This window comes from Centrocercus urophasianus, unplaced genomic scaffold (genome assembly GCF_019232065.1).
Source record: "Centrocercus urophasianus isolate 14NV4802_14NV808 unplaced genomic scaffold, USGS_Curo_1.0 seq_12, whole genome shotgun sequence".
Lineage (NCBI taxonomy): Eukaryota > Metazoa > Chordata > Aves > Galliformes > Phasianidae > Centrocercus > Centrocercus urophasianus.
Window position 1 is genome coordinate 16283812 of NW_024884364.1, and position 14764 is coordinate 16298575.

General features: G+C 47.5%; 1 protein-coding gene across 2 annotated transcripts in view; it reads left to right on the plus strand.

The window, feature by feature from the left end:
* Positions 1 to 14764, plus strand: part of IGSF3 (immunoglobulin superfamily member 3) — a 77395-nt gene that overhangs the window by 18165 nt on the left and 44466 nt on the right. For both annotated transcript variants that reach the window (XM_042809761.1, XM_042809762.1), the window contains exon 2: positions 4539 to 4916. In XM_042809761.1, the coding sequence (XP_042665695.1) occupies positions 4539 to 4916 (378 nt within the window). The remainder of the gene's footprint in view (positions 1 to 4538; positions 4917 to 14764) is intronic.

Below are 14764 nucleotides of genomic sequence, written 5' to 3' on the forward strand. Positions count from 1 at the left end.
TTTTTTTTTTTTTTTTTTTTTTTTTTTTTTTTTTTTTTTTTAAGCTCAGCATGCAGATCAGATGTGGCTGTATGACTGAAGGGTATCACCTGCAATTACACAGATGATAAAGGGATGTGAAAACAGCTCTAATACGGAGTTGTAGCTCATCTTGGGAGCCTCCTGAATCTGATGGGATCTACTACCTATCTAGTAGTCCTTTTTCAAGTAATTCCCATCCCAGTAAGAACCTGGGCATCTTTTCCTATTCACGATATTCCTAGACAAGGAAGCCCCCAGTTCAGCTGTGTATAGTTGCAAGAATTCCCTCCTTTGTTGTGAAACTGTACCTGATTGATCTTGGTTGACAGCGCTAGGTTTTTAAACAGGAAGAGATGATAAATGGTCACTTCTTGACCATCCTCTCCATGACACACGCAGTTGTACAGACCTCTATCAGATCTCCTCAGAGGTTATCATTTTCCAAGGCCTTCCCTGCCCCATAATTTCTTACATAGAGACGGTTCTCTACCGTTTATTTTCCTTCTTGCTCTCTTCTGAAACTCTTCCTGTAAAACCCATAAATTGAACAAACAAAAGGAACAACAAAAGAAACCACAAATGTGCTCAGTGTATTTGTACAGGCAACAGTGAGAGGAGGAAGAGGGATCTCTTTGGAAATGTTTACTGTCTGCTAACTGTAGTCAATAGCACAAAGTAATTTTTTAAGGAGAATTTAGGATTATTAGCATGCAGTTCAGTTATTGACAAATACTGCTTTAGAGCCTCCAAGAGAAGGAAGACTGCTGTAAAGCTGCAGGAGTAGAAAAAAAGCCCCTCAAGCTGCGTAATTCCATTTGGTGTTCAGAGCTGTCAGCCCTACATTTCTGGAAGATATAGAAAATATGAAGATTTTTTTAATTGCTCTCTAGTGACTAGAGGCCCAGGATAATACTCCGGAGTTTCTCTTTCAGATTAAAGCTATGCTGGCAATGACTATTGCTTTCTAATATACCTTGATGCAGCTTTCTACGGCGCCTTTGGGTGAGGTGCGGATGTGACCCACGCTTTCAGCAGTGGGAGGAGTGTTTGTGCAGGAAGCTTTTGATAACTCATTGTAGATGTGGCACTGAGCGATATGGCTTAGTGGACATGGTGATGGCAGATTGGTGACTGGACTAGATGACTTCAGTGGTCTTTTCCAACCTTCATGAATCTGTGATTCTTCCCTAATTTTTATGGGTGTGTTGATGCTGTGGTAGTTTCTTTCTTACATCATAGCAACTTACTCCTTGTGATAAGCCTTGTGTCAGTGTTCCCAGTTTGTATGTCTGTTTGTCTAAAATAAAACTGAAGGTCCACCTCCTTCCCAGAGAATAAGTGTTTGGCCATTTCTGAAAGGCGGCATCAGATCATGCCCCTTATGGGACCACTTGTGCTTGAACACCTGAGCTCTGCGTGTCTCTGTGTGGAAAGGCGAGCTCTGGCTGTAGCCAGTTGACACTACTGGGAGGGTGTTGATTCTGAAAAGACTGAATTACAGCTCTTCTGGGTGAAATGTCTAGCTAACAGAGATACTCAACGCTCCTTTCTGGCTTGTTGTTTGAACAGAGAGGCATAGAAGTCTTGGCTGAGAGACACTGCACTTCTCCCTGCTGTGCTGCTGAAGCTATCCCTCTTCATCTGCCTTTCCCAGCTGCTCAGCATGAAACTGCAGCCCATGGAGCCTGCTGAGTGTATGGGAAGTGCTGGGAATGAGCATCTGCCCGTCCCCTTGCAGTGTGACCCAGAGCTTTATTGTTGTGTCGCATGAGACCTCCTCTGCCTCTGCACCTTCCTTCCTCCAAAGTGGGGTCTGGGAGAAAGAAATGTCAGCAGAAGTGTGAGGGGCTTGCCCAGCTGTTGCTTCGCTTGCTCTTAGCTCAAAAGGCCCATGACTCAGCCCTTATCTGGAAGGGATAAGGATCAGGGAGTGCTTCCTCTAAAGCATGCAGTATTTGCTGACTTCTTTTGGAGGGAGGAAGGGTGGGGAAGCAGATGCATGAACATATCACTTCTTATTAATTTTAAAGTTGCTCTTGGCTCTCTACCTCCTCCATATCAGCCCTTGCATTGTCAGTAAATTATATTGGATTTGCAATTAAAAGCCAGCTGTGCCAGTGAAGTACCAGTCAAATGCCAACCTTAATCGTCTCCTGGGCTTCCAAGGAGAGGTGTGGAGCACAGAACTCTTCCTTCAGTGAGCTCTTCTCTCGCTTCAAGAGGACAAGATAAGAGTTTAAAATGGGATCTTCGGCATATTATTTTTGCTAATCAAAACGCTTGCTCACTAAGAAATGCTATTTGATACCGTGCGTGCCTGAATGCAGCAATTCCCAGAGCTCGAAAACTGCCAAGCATACTTCACCACATAAGAAGTTAACCATTTGGGGAGAGCCCTTATAGTGGTGAATGCCTGTCTCAAGCTGATTGTTTTTCTCCTCCCCTTTCTCAGTTACGTTATTCATTTGAGAAGTGTTTTCTGCTTGTTCCCGAAAGCCACTGGCAAGGGAAGGAAGAAGCCCACCTTAGTGCTTGCCGTGCAGCTCAGGGGATCCTATCTGCACACACTGGGACATGGAGATCCACACTGTGTATGCTTGAGGTTGTTATTTTGCCAGTGAGCAAGGGTCAGTCCCTGATGGAACATCATTTTGCAGTGGGTTGGTTGGAGAACTCGTCAAAGTTTTCCTAGATAAAACCAACTGTACAGCAGTCATCTACTTAGGAACTCAGAAATAACCAAATGAGTGTTGGTTTTGCAACTGTTAATTCCTGCCACTGCATGTTTGTGTGGTGGTGCAATTTTAATTGTTCTTGCAAGCAGGGTGTCTGAATGCTACAATAAGATTAAGATGTGCCTCCCAAATGTGTATTCCAAGCTACCTTTGTATGCAATAAAGATCTTGCCCTTCCTGCTTTAAAAACAGTTCTTCACTTCAAAGGCAGTAGTGTTTGCTTTGTCTTTTGGCCTTTGCAGGGAGAGAGGAGGGTCTGGTTGCACCATAGATGTTAGTTGACTCTGGTGGCATCTGTCTTTGGGATGAAGAGATTGGATGGAGAGCAAACTGGGGAGAGTGCTTGCCTCTGCAATTCCTCCCACTATTTTTTCAAATGTGCTAGATTTCCCCATCCATCCATCTCTTGAAATCACATTATTTCATAAAGAGTCAAAAGAAATGTAATTTTGAGCAGCAGTTAGCTGAGCCCAAGTTAATAGTTTGAATTGCACTCCATCTGTTCAGCTGCATGGCTTGATGGACATACTGAACCCGTTTTTCACCATTTGCTTTAAGCTTGTAAGAACCGTCTCCCCTGGCTCCCATCCAAGGTGTCTGTCAAGAAAAAGTTGTCTGGACACTGATGGCCAGAGGGTGAGATGGAGCCAGTAATCCTCTGACCCTTTTGCTTGCAAGTTGCAAGTTTTTGAAGGATGAAATTGTTCTCTGGTCTTGAACATTGTTGTCAAAAATTAGAGAGAAAACAAAAATATCACCATGTGTGCACAAGAACAAGGGGAGGACGAAATTTGCAAACGTGATTATGCAGGACCTGCTTTAAATCAGCTTATTGCTGTTTTATGATGGCAAGCAAGCAGTCACAAAAGCCAGGGTGATTGGCCTCACCGTGTGCACATGCTGCTGGTAACTCAATAACCGATGAACACCCACCGTGGTCTCCAGACCTCCAGCCTTTGATGTAGCAACAAACAAGATAGATTGCTGTAATTTATCTGGCCCCTGGAGGGCTCTGCTGGTAATGTGCCATGAGCCCAAGGGCCAGCCATCCATAATCTGTGTAAAAATACAGCAAATTGCTGCCCTGTCTTTGTTCAGAGCTCTATGACTTTGCATGTGTACAGTGTGCAATACCGGGTCTTGATTTCCAGCAGCCAGGGGTGGTGAGTCTTAGAGTGTAATGTGCCCGCTTCCTCCATTAACTTTAATTGTTTTTGTTATGTACCAAGTATGCTCCTTTTGAATAGACTTGGAAGTGTATCCTGGTATGCCTTCATGAGTGTGACTGAGAGGCTGGCAAATGAAGGCAAGCTGGATATGAGGGAAAAACAATAGGATTTTGCACCAGCTGGAGCAACTGCAAGACTTACTGTGGGAGGAGGGGGCTTGGGGCCTGAAACCCAAGAAGGGTCAGAGCACATGAAACAAAACGGTGGCTGTGTGGTGGAGGAGCAGAATGGTGCTGAGAACACGCAGCCTTGCTGAGCGGAGCCCCCCCGCAAAGCCCCATGCTGCAGGCATGTGATGGAGCTGCCGTCTTCTTGCTGAGCTCCCTATTAGCTGAGCCTTTACACGCATCTCTGCTGTGTCCCACCAGTTGGGTGGTGTCACCTCAGTGGTGCCAAGCGTGTGCCTCGCCAGCCACAGTGGCCCTGTGTGGGGTGTGGAAGTCTGCTGGTGGAGCTTCCACCGACTGTGGCCGTGATGCATTGGAGGGGGTAGGGGGGCACATGGGCAGCCTGCTGGGTAGTAATGCTTCTCTGCTCTGCTTTCCTCCCACAGGCATGGCCTTCGCTCAGCGGCACGTGGCGGTGCAGGAGGGGCCTCTCTACCGCACTGAGGGCTCACACGTGACGCTTTGGTGCAAGGTGAGCGGCTACCAGGGCCCAGCAGAGCAGACCTTCCAGTGGTCCATCTACCTGCCCTCAGCCTCAGAGCGGGAGGTGCAGATCGTCAGCACCGCCGACCCCTCCTTCCCCTACGCCATCTACACCCAGCGGGTGCGCGCCCAGGAGATCTACGTGGAGCGGGTGCAGGGGGACGCGGTGCTGCTGCACATCACGGAGCTGCAGGACCGAGATGCTGGGGAGTACGAGTGCCACACGCCCAACACCGACGAGAGGTACTTTGGGAGCTACAGTGCCAAGACAAACCTGACAGGTGGGTCTTGAAGGACGGCTTGCTCTGTGGGGCCTGGCTGATTTTCTGTTTTCTTACTGGTAGCGTCAAGGTGATGGTAAAGCTACCAGGGAGGATGTGCTGTTCTGTACGCAGCGGCACGAGGGTGCGTATGGGTCTCAAGCTTGTACGGATTCAGACAGGTTTCCCACTGCAGATGGGGAGATGTGTTCATCAGCAGGTCTTACGAGAGAAGGAGTTCTCAGTCTCTGAGCACTACCTGTTGGGGTCTACTCTGGTCAGGGGATGGCACTTGAATCCACAGGGTTCTGATGATGATAGAGAATCAGCAGGGTGGAGAAGTAAAGAAAGTGATCCAACTGTAAGCCCTTTAACCTGGTATCATTCCACTCTCTCACCTGCTGTCCCAAGGTAAAGAAGCCAGAAGGGCTGCAGTTCAGATGGTTGTTTTGGTGGCCACCTTCCCATTTACTATCAGTGTATGCCATCTTGAGTGGGGAGCTCCACACCTAAACACTCCTTTATTGTAATTAGGTGGCTTGCTTCGGGTAACTGGATTTGTGGTTCCTCATTCAAACCAATCTGAATGAAGGCTGGCGCAGCACTTGGGGTAGTGAAACCTATCATAAAACAAAAAGTGCTTGAGTGCTTGGGGACAGAGAGAGGGAGTGGCCATGGGATTTGTACTGGGCTAATCACTCAGGAAACTGTACCACAAGGAGTCAGCATCTGAGCCACAGTCCTTGGAAAGCAGAGAGCAAGGGAGAGGACTGGTGTTAGCCATGGACATAGAGTGCAGTGGGGAGGGGTTGTGAGTGAACATAGCCGATGTGTCTGATGCTATTTTTGTGTCCCTAGGGCTCAGGAACTGGTGCCTTCCAAGTTTTAATTGTTGCTCAGCAGCTTCCTTGGTGGCCAGCCCTGGGCTTTCCGGGTGAGATGATTGTGCTCTGTCCCGCCCTTACCGCTGGTCACAGGGCACATGGAACTTGGGTCTCGGCACTGAAGGCATCCGTGGTTAGTGCTTTGAGGACATCAGCTTCAGGGCTTACATGTGTCAGAGATAGTCAAGGAAATTGATCTAAAGTAACTTCTAGTGGATTAGTTAAATCGCCTTATGCCCCTTTGTGGATACTCACACTCAGAATGTGTTTGTGGCCCTAATTTGCTTTAGCTTAATTCATTTCCAAAAATCCACTTCAGAAGTGACTTCGGGTCACTTGCATTTTGAGTGTGTATCTATGCAGGTGTTTGCTGGGGTTTAACAAAACTCTGACAGAAACTGAATTCTTTTATGCCCTCGTGTGATGCCTGTATGGGAACTGCAGAGTCACGGCCTGAACCTCTGATTGATCACCTGAGGTGAGCCATGAGTCAGCCACAGGAGCACAGGTGAAGGCAATTCTCCTGTGCAGCCTGGCTCCACCTCTCCTAGACCTATTTAAGAGCTGGCTACCAAGGGGAAGGATCTTTTCTGGAGATCCACTCTGCTGGTGTTTTGTGAGTGAGCCCAGGATAGGGGTAAGCCTTCTATTTATTCTCTTTGTTATCATTGTCTGCTTTGTCAAACTCTCTTGTTTATTTTGTTTATATTTGATTATAACATCCTAATGTTCTTTGATTATACAATGCCTCATGAAGGACAAGCCCCCACAGAAGGAAGGGCAGTAGAAGCACCTCCAGCCTGTGCTGCTACCCTCAGCCTTTCTCCCACTGGCAGCTTTTGCAGCTGTGTAGGTACAGCTGTGTCTCCACTGTGCTCCAGGACCATGTGTGCCATCCTGTCTCTTATAAATAGTTTGTTTGCTGGTGCAGCATACTTGAAAGCAATGCTGGGAGCCATTGTGAGGTGTCCATGTGAAGCCCTGTTTTCTGGCAGTGAGTCTATGTGAGAGGACCTGCACGCAAGGATGAGCAGCTACAGGTGGTGGGCTTTCAAAATGGCTTCGTTGCTACAGACCTTAGTCAAGAAGAGCTACGCGAATGCTATGGTAGGAGAGTTATTGTTCTCATTTTCTCAGAAACAGAACCAAACTTTTTTCTTCCATCCAGTTATGAATTTTTAATTGATTCATTAGATTGAGTGGCTCTTTTTTGGCAGCAAAAAAGCCTGGAGGGAGATAGGTTTGTTAGCATCTCTGTTCTCTCTGTTTATGTGTGAAATGGATAGTTTTAGGCTCGCTGCACTGGGATCTTTGAGTTGCTTTGCCCTGTGGCTTGAAGGAAGAGCGGAGGGAAGAGATTTCCCCCTTTTCACCAAGGCAGACAGTCCTGTGACGGGGTAGCTTGCTGGGGCTGGATGAGACAGCAGTACAGGATCACACATGGGGCTGCTTTCAATACTGGCACATCTTTGCTTGCAGTAGTGGCTAGGATGTGTCTTTGCTTTTGCCTTCTGAGCAGTATCAGGGGTTTCTGAGGTTGCTAAAAAAGAGAGTTGGTAGCTAGTTGGGCTTCAAAATACAGCTCTGTGCACCTTATGGTCAGCAAACATGTCTGGTTGTCCCTCTCCCATTTTTGGTGCCTCATCAGGAGGTTCCTTCACTGGGGATCTTGGCTAGAATCTAGCACTGCTTTTCTGATGTAACATCAGAAGAGGATAGGCGTGGCACTGAGGGACATGATGTAGCAGGCATGGCTGTGATGGGTTGATGGTTGGACTAAGGGAGCTTGGTGGTCTTTTTCAGCTTTAATGATTCTGTGATGGCCTGGAGTAAACAGTGCTCCCCAGGCACTTTTTGGGACTGTAATCTCCACTGATCTGAATTTAGGCACATATCACAAGCATTGATCTCACCTGTGCTAGGAATTAGGCCAGTAATGTGGTTCAAGGGCCTTCTGCTATAGATGAATGTATACAAAGGCTTAATGTTTTTAATCAGCCTTAAGTTCACTTCAATTGCTTCAAAAACAAGTCTCTCTCTGTATCTTGTTGCCTCTCTTCTACTCCTGAACGGCATCATTGGGAAGAAGTTATGCCCAGTTTGGGAGATGTCCTGCATTCTTCCTCCCAACACATCTTAAATGAATTCCAGATGCTAAGTGGGGCAGCAAAAAAAAAAAAAAAAAAAAAACAGGTGCAAGTCTGCAGGATGTTATGGAATCATGGCCTTGTGATTGATTTATGAGAAAGGATTAAGCCCATGTACAAAGTCTGCGGCTCCATTGTTTGTATTCTGAGTAGAGCTGATAGAGTTCAGTTCTCCAAGGCCAATATGAAATTGCTGAAGCTATTTGTTGGCTGTGGGGAAGGTTGTTGTTTGTTTGTTTGTTTTCTACAGAAGTGTCGTCCCACTCATCTAATGCCATGTAGTCTAAGCTAGGTGCTGAGGCAGTGTCTGCATTCGGAGGACAGAGACAAACCTGGAGAGCAACCCATCTTTGTTTAGGTTAAGGTATCTTTCTCTAGGTTGACTGAAGAGAGAGCCTTAACGTGGCATTTAGTGTCGAGTTCTTCCCATAGTGGCTGGTGAGGTGTTTCTGTGCAGCTGGGTGAAGCAGCAGCAGCAGTGCCGTGCAGTCTTGAGATTCTGGCCTGTGCTTCTCATCTTATGTTGATGGATAAATAAACTTGTGTGTTGCTGAGGGGGGGAAGTGAGCACATGGCAGTTACTTCAGAGTGCGTGAGTCACTGCAGATTTGTACTCCACTCTGTATCTGCAGTGGGTTGTTTGTGTGCCTGTATGCTTACTTAGATTACAGCCAAGAGGCCCAGGTCTAACCTCTTCAGAAGTTTCAGGCTTTTATCTCAGTAGGTTTTTTTATCTGTGCTCCAAAAAACATCGAGCTCTTCTTCAGAAAGTAACTGATTTGAGGGAGGAAATCAAGCTTTGAGGTTTTTCTTTAACAGGTAGCGACAGAGCGGGAGAAAGCCTTTCAAAGCACTTGAGGAGGTGGCAGCTCTTGAACTCTGTATTTTTGGGGAAGCAGCTGTGCGGCATCAATCCTTAACAAGTTAAAGCAAAAAAAAAATGAAAGCGTTTAGGACAGGGAGATGCATAGCAAACTCCAAGGTACTTTAGAACGAAGAGGTGCGATTGGTGCAGACTTGAGAGCCAAGCAGCACTTGGCCTCAGCAGCGAGCAAGAGCAGGCTGGTGCCTTCAGGGATGGATACCGTCCTTCCTGTGCTCCCAGGGTTGGATGAGAGAAGGGCATTAGCATGAGCCGAGCACGTGAGAGGCTTTCGCAGAGTTCCATCATGGTTGGGATGTAAAGGCACCTCTGGAGGCTGCCTGCTCCAACCCCTGGTCAAGCAGGGGTCACCCAGAGCAGGCTGTCCAGGACAGCATCCAGTCAGCCTTGGAAGATTGCAAGGAGGGAGACCCTGCAACCTGTGTAGGCAGCCTGTGCCAGAGCTGTGTCCCTGCTCAATGCAGCACTTCCTGATGTTCAGTTGGTGCCTCCTGTGTCCAAGTTTGGGCCTGTTGCCTCTTGTCCTGGCATTCAGCATCACAAGTTTTGGTGGTGCTTTAGGTAAAGATTTGTATGGGCCAAATACTCAGTGTTGGAAGGGAAGGAGCCAAGTGCAACTCAGGCTTTTGAGGGAAGAGGGTTGTTCTCTTTGGTTAAACTTGCAACCAAAAATCTTGAGAACTGACTGTGGAGAGCTGATGGGGGCATAAGAGGCAAAAAGAATGAAGTGAACTTTTATTGCCTGTAACAGCTGCTGCTGCTTGTTGCTAGCAGCTTCTCCTCTTTGTCAACTGTTGCCATACGTGATCTGTCTGCGTGCAGAGCTGAGTATGCCTTCACCCAGCTTTGCTATACTGGAGAGAGCAGCAGCTGCCCTGGGGGCCTGGGGTCACTCACCATGAGAGTAGTCACTTCTGCTCACATGTATCTCATGGATTTCACTGGCTGTACATGATTCCAGTTGTTAACTGGGCTGAAGGTGGCTTCCCTGAAGGGAGGTGTCAAAGAGAAAGACGATAATCATGCAGACAATGTAGGTGCTTTTTTCTGTGCTGCCTTTGCTTATTTCTCTCCCTGAGGGACAAGGGAAAGTGTCATACATGCCAGCAGGTTGCATCCTGGGGAAGACAGAGACCAGACCCTTAACAGCTGTGCATAGTGGAAGAATGAGCCAGGAGACAAAAGTCCAAACAAGATGTTCAGACTGCCTGGTGAGGTGGCACACCACCGCCTCTCTAGGAGTTTTCAGCACCTGACAAAGATCAAGGGAACAACTGGATCTGACCTTATCTGACCACTGCTTGGGCAGGTTGGAATGCAGACCTCAAAGGTCCCTTCCACACTGCATTGTGCTATGGTACATCACTTGGCTGTGGGGCAGTAGAAAGCAGTATTAGGCACCAGCAATATTACCACCATACCAGGTGGTATGGAAGAGTGTTGTTTTTTTTTTTTTTTCTGGCCTATTTCTTGTATTTCATATGTTCATATTTCCTTTGAGAGTTTACAGGAGTTTATCTCTTGCTTACTTTGTATGAAGGTGAAATCTGGAGATCCTAATCTCAGACTGGGAAATCTGAGGCCATCTCATTGGCTTTGCTACCTCTGTGAAGCATGTGTATGTTTTATTTGGCCAAGCAGTCAATTAACCAACGTAAGTTCTAGGGTTGGTTATTGTTGAAATTCCTGCTCTGTGAGTTATATTCATCTTTGCTTGTTCGGGCTGTGCTTGTTGCACTAATTAGTTCCCCAGAGGAGTAAAATGTCCTTCGCTTTCAAATTCCCCTTTAGCTGGCATAAAAAATAAAATAAAATAAAAATTCAAATACCTTCTCCTAGGTGGTCCTCTGCAGCCAGACACAGGGTATTTTGTTTTTACTGTCCTCCTTCACATGACTACATTTCCCTGTAGTAGTCTTGGAAAAAAAAAAGAAAAAAAAGGAAAAAAAGCATTTGCCTACGCTGCTCTGCTTTTTCTCTCTATTCCTATGTATGGAGAAGGAGTGCTTAATAACAAGGGAGCAAGGAGCACGGGTAAGCATACTTACCTCCAGCTATTCCTATGGATGCAGCTTGGGCAGTGGCAGCAGCAAAGCACAGCACCCATTTTCTGGAGCAGTGTGGGGCTGGGAGACTTTGGCCATCAGGTTCTCCCTTGCACCAAGCCGCCAGCTTGCTGCCTCTCCCAGGGTGCAGTTCCCCCCTGTCTCCCTCCCTGCTTTCCAGCTGGTGAAATTAGGGATAATAGCATACAAGCTGTACAAGCCTTTCACAAAGTCTAAGCTAAATAATTGTAAAGTGCTTTGAGCTCCTTAGATAACGGGAGTTAGGAACAAAGGCTTATATTTCTGCTCTGCCTGGTAATGATCCTGAATAGGATTCTTTTCCAGCTCTGTGTCCTGGAAGCAGTGCCGCTTCAGCTCTGCGCTGGCTTTGCCCTGGAGAAGTGGTGCAGATAGCAGGAGCTGCTGGGCTGGGGCACCGGGCCCTGCCAGCTGTGACCCTGCTGCAGGAGGAAGGCACTAAGACCTGCTGACAGAGCCAGTCTCCCTCCCTCCCTCCCTCCCTCTCTTTTTTTATTTTTAATCTTGGCTTTAGCTGTAGACAATCTGGCAATGCATTGCACAGGCTAGTTCTTCTGTGTGCTTTTTACAATACCTTTTTGTGGGTGCCGTTCTGAAAAGCTTGTAACAGAAATCTCTCCAAGCATCCTTGCATTGCTGGAGAAGGTTCACTTGTTATTGTGTGCATCTTTATCTTGTTCTCTGCTGTTATTTTTTCCTGCTAAATGCTTCCAATTACTCCTGTTTTGTTGCAACATGCAGTCTCTTTTCACATTGGAATTGCTTGCCTGAGTTTTATTTTTTTGTTATCATATTGCGTATCTCTGCTTCTATATGTGCAGGCAAAATAGAATAAATTTTAGCTAGATTGTACCTGAACAAATGCATAGCCCGTTGTGTCTACTCTCTTCCTTCTTTGTGTCGTGGCATTTTTCCCCTTCCTCATCATCCTGCCCCATTAGTCTGAGCTGTAGGCAGCCCAGTTTCATGGCACCTTTGGGCTTTCAACTGTGGAATGAATCCTTTCTTGTTTCCCACCCACCTACCCCTTGGTGGGAAACCTAGCATGAGGCACATTGGGGTCGCATCACTGTGTTCCATATGTTTTGCCTTACCACTGACCCTTTTCAGGTCAGGGTACTTCTTAAAATTGAGTTGGCACGTGGAACAGGCTTAAGGTGGGAATATGTGCCATTTTTTCTGTGCGTCTGTATGCTTATGCATAAGCACTGTAGGAAAGAAATGTATTTTAAAATGCATTTCTAAAAATGGAAATGAATACAGACTCGGGTGATTGCACAGTGCTCTGCTCTCAGCTCTAGCCTTTAGGCCTTTAAAATGCAGCCTCTCCCTCCTAGACTTATGATGCCTTTTACCTGTCATAAAGGGAAGTGCAGAAGCCCAAATGCAAATGTGCCTTCAACCGGTGAAGAATCACAGCATTTGGCTTGAGAAGGTTTCTGTGCAGTGTTGAACCTGAATAGGAAAGTGAGACCAGCCAGCCAAAATGATCTTGGAAAGGAGAAGAGCCTGCAGCAGCCTCGTTCCAGGAGGCTCAGGGCTGCAACCTCCAGCCTGGTCTCTTGGTGATTTGAGACACACTTGTCTCTGCTTGGCATCACCCAATGGGGCCAGGGTGCTCACTTGGGTGCCACTGCAAGGCTTGCCATCCTCTGCTGCTGGAGCCATGCACAACAGCCTGTGTGCCCCTATCACTTATCCTTCCAGCACTTCCCCCATGTGCTCTGCCAGTTCCCAGTAAAATGAGGCATTTGGTAGTCCTAAATGTCCTATTTATAAATAGGATGTCTTTCAGTCTGTTGCTTTGAGAAGAGCAATGGGCAGTTTACAGGCTGTTTACATAGATGTCATCACGTCTGGGTGCTTGGTGTCGATAAGAGGTAAAGAGTGCAAAGGTTTTTAAGGTGAGATAGAAAAATCTTTAGCCTGAGCATCTGGGTTGTCCCAGACTCTTTTCCCTAAATGGAGGCATTGGAGGGTCTCGCCCTTCCCTAGCTGAACCAGCTGACTGGATGAGGGTGGCCGTGGGGCACAATCTCTTTGTCGTGCATCCCTGTGTGTGACAGGTAGCAGTCAGTCTGGTGGCTCTGCCCCAGGGACCACGTTGTGCCTGCTGACATACCCCACTGGCATTTCTGGCAGCTCTGCCAGGCTGATGGGGTGTGGGGTGCTCTTCTCCCCCCACCTCATGACAGCCTCTCGGCGTTAACGTGGAGTGCAGCTGGCAGCATATGGCAGACGTCCCTGCTCTCAGCAATTGCTCGGTGAACTCTGAAAGCGAAGGACAATCCCCGCAGCTCCTGCCAGCTGCGGTGCTGAGAAATCCCACGCTGGAGCTGGCTGTTTTTCTGTTAACAGCAAAATTTTGCACTCTGTGCTGCTTGTTTTTTCCCTGCCATCTCTTTGGGGACATCTTGCTCTGCTTGCTCCTTTTTCCTTCTCCTTTTATTTTCACTTTCCCTTGAAAATTGCTCTGTTTGTCCTCTGGTGCCAACCTGGGTTGGATTGCTCTGCATTCTTGTTGATCTGCTGCCCAGAATGGTGAGGGCAGCTGCTCCTGCAGCTTTTCATAGAATGGCTTGGGTTGGAGAGGATGTTGAAGATCATCTGGGTCTGACCCTCCTGCTGCTGACTGCAACCCTTCAGCTATGACCATCATACGAACTCTTTACCCACTGAACAGTCCACCCTTCAAATCCAGGTTTCTCCAATTTAGAGATAAGGACATGGTGCGGGACCATATTAAAGGCCTTGCACAAGTCCAGGTGGGCAACATCAGTTGCCCTTCCTTCATCCACCCATACCGTCACTCCATCATAGAAGGCCGCCACATTGGTTAGGCACAATCTGCCAGTGGTGAAGCTATGCTGGCTGTCTTGTATCACGTCCACATCTCACATGTGCCTTAACATCTCTTCCAGGAGGATCTGCTCCACGATCTTCCCAGGATGCCAATGCTTTCCTTGAGTGCTGTGGGGAAAGCAGGGCTGGTGGTGAATGACAGAGCCCCCATGCAGTGGAGGGGAAGGGCAGTGCCCATTGCTGAACAGCCTGCGGTCCTGTCCCAAACTCTGGCAGTTTCCCCCAGTGCCTCCTGCCCTGCGGCACAGGCCCAGTGCAGGAGGAATTCTGATGTGCTGGGATGAGAGCCAAAGCTGAGATGGGGGCAAAGAAAGCTGGTGGGGGACAAATTTTTCCATCTTGACTCTGTGGCTGCCCTGTCAGTTTAGCCCTATAACAGTTTTACAATCTTTATCTGATATAGGTTTAAGAGGATTTCCCTGGGCGCAGTGGGATTATTATAAGTCAGAGAGCAGTCTCCAGCTGATATTCCTTCAGCAAGTATTTATTTTAAGTGGGTTTAACTGTATTTAATTTTTTTTTTTTTTGCATGGGTTACAAGTAAATTGTTTACATTATTAGAAAAGTAGATCCTGGATAAAATGAAGGAATGCACTACTGCTTTCCAGCTTGGGGGTGGTGGAAGGAAAGCAGCAGCTGGAGGTGGGGAGGAAAGAAGATAGCACAGCAGAGCTGGGGAAAATGTAACGTTATTCCATGCGGCACTGATTGGTAATGCTGCCAGACAGCTGTTTGCAAGTGGATGTAATGGGGAGCAGAGCAGCAAGAACTGTGAGAGTGCTGCTTTGTCCCTTGGGGAGGGGCTTGCATCTCCCCCCCTCCTACCCAGCCCCTGAGTCAGCTAGCTGACCTCACAGCACGGTTACACTAATGCCTTCCCCCAGTTCTGGATTTCTGTGCCGCCTTCAGATGGGAAGGACACCACCACCACGCCTTTCAGTGTCCTCACTCTTGCTCCCTGAGTCTTGTAGAACTTTATTCATGCTGCTTAAAATGTCAGCACAGGGCT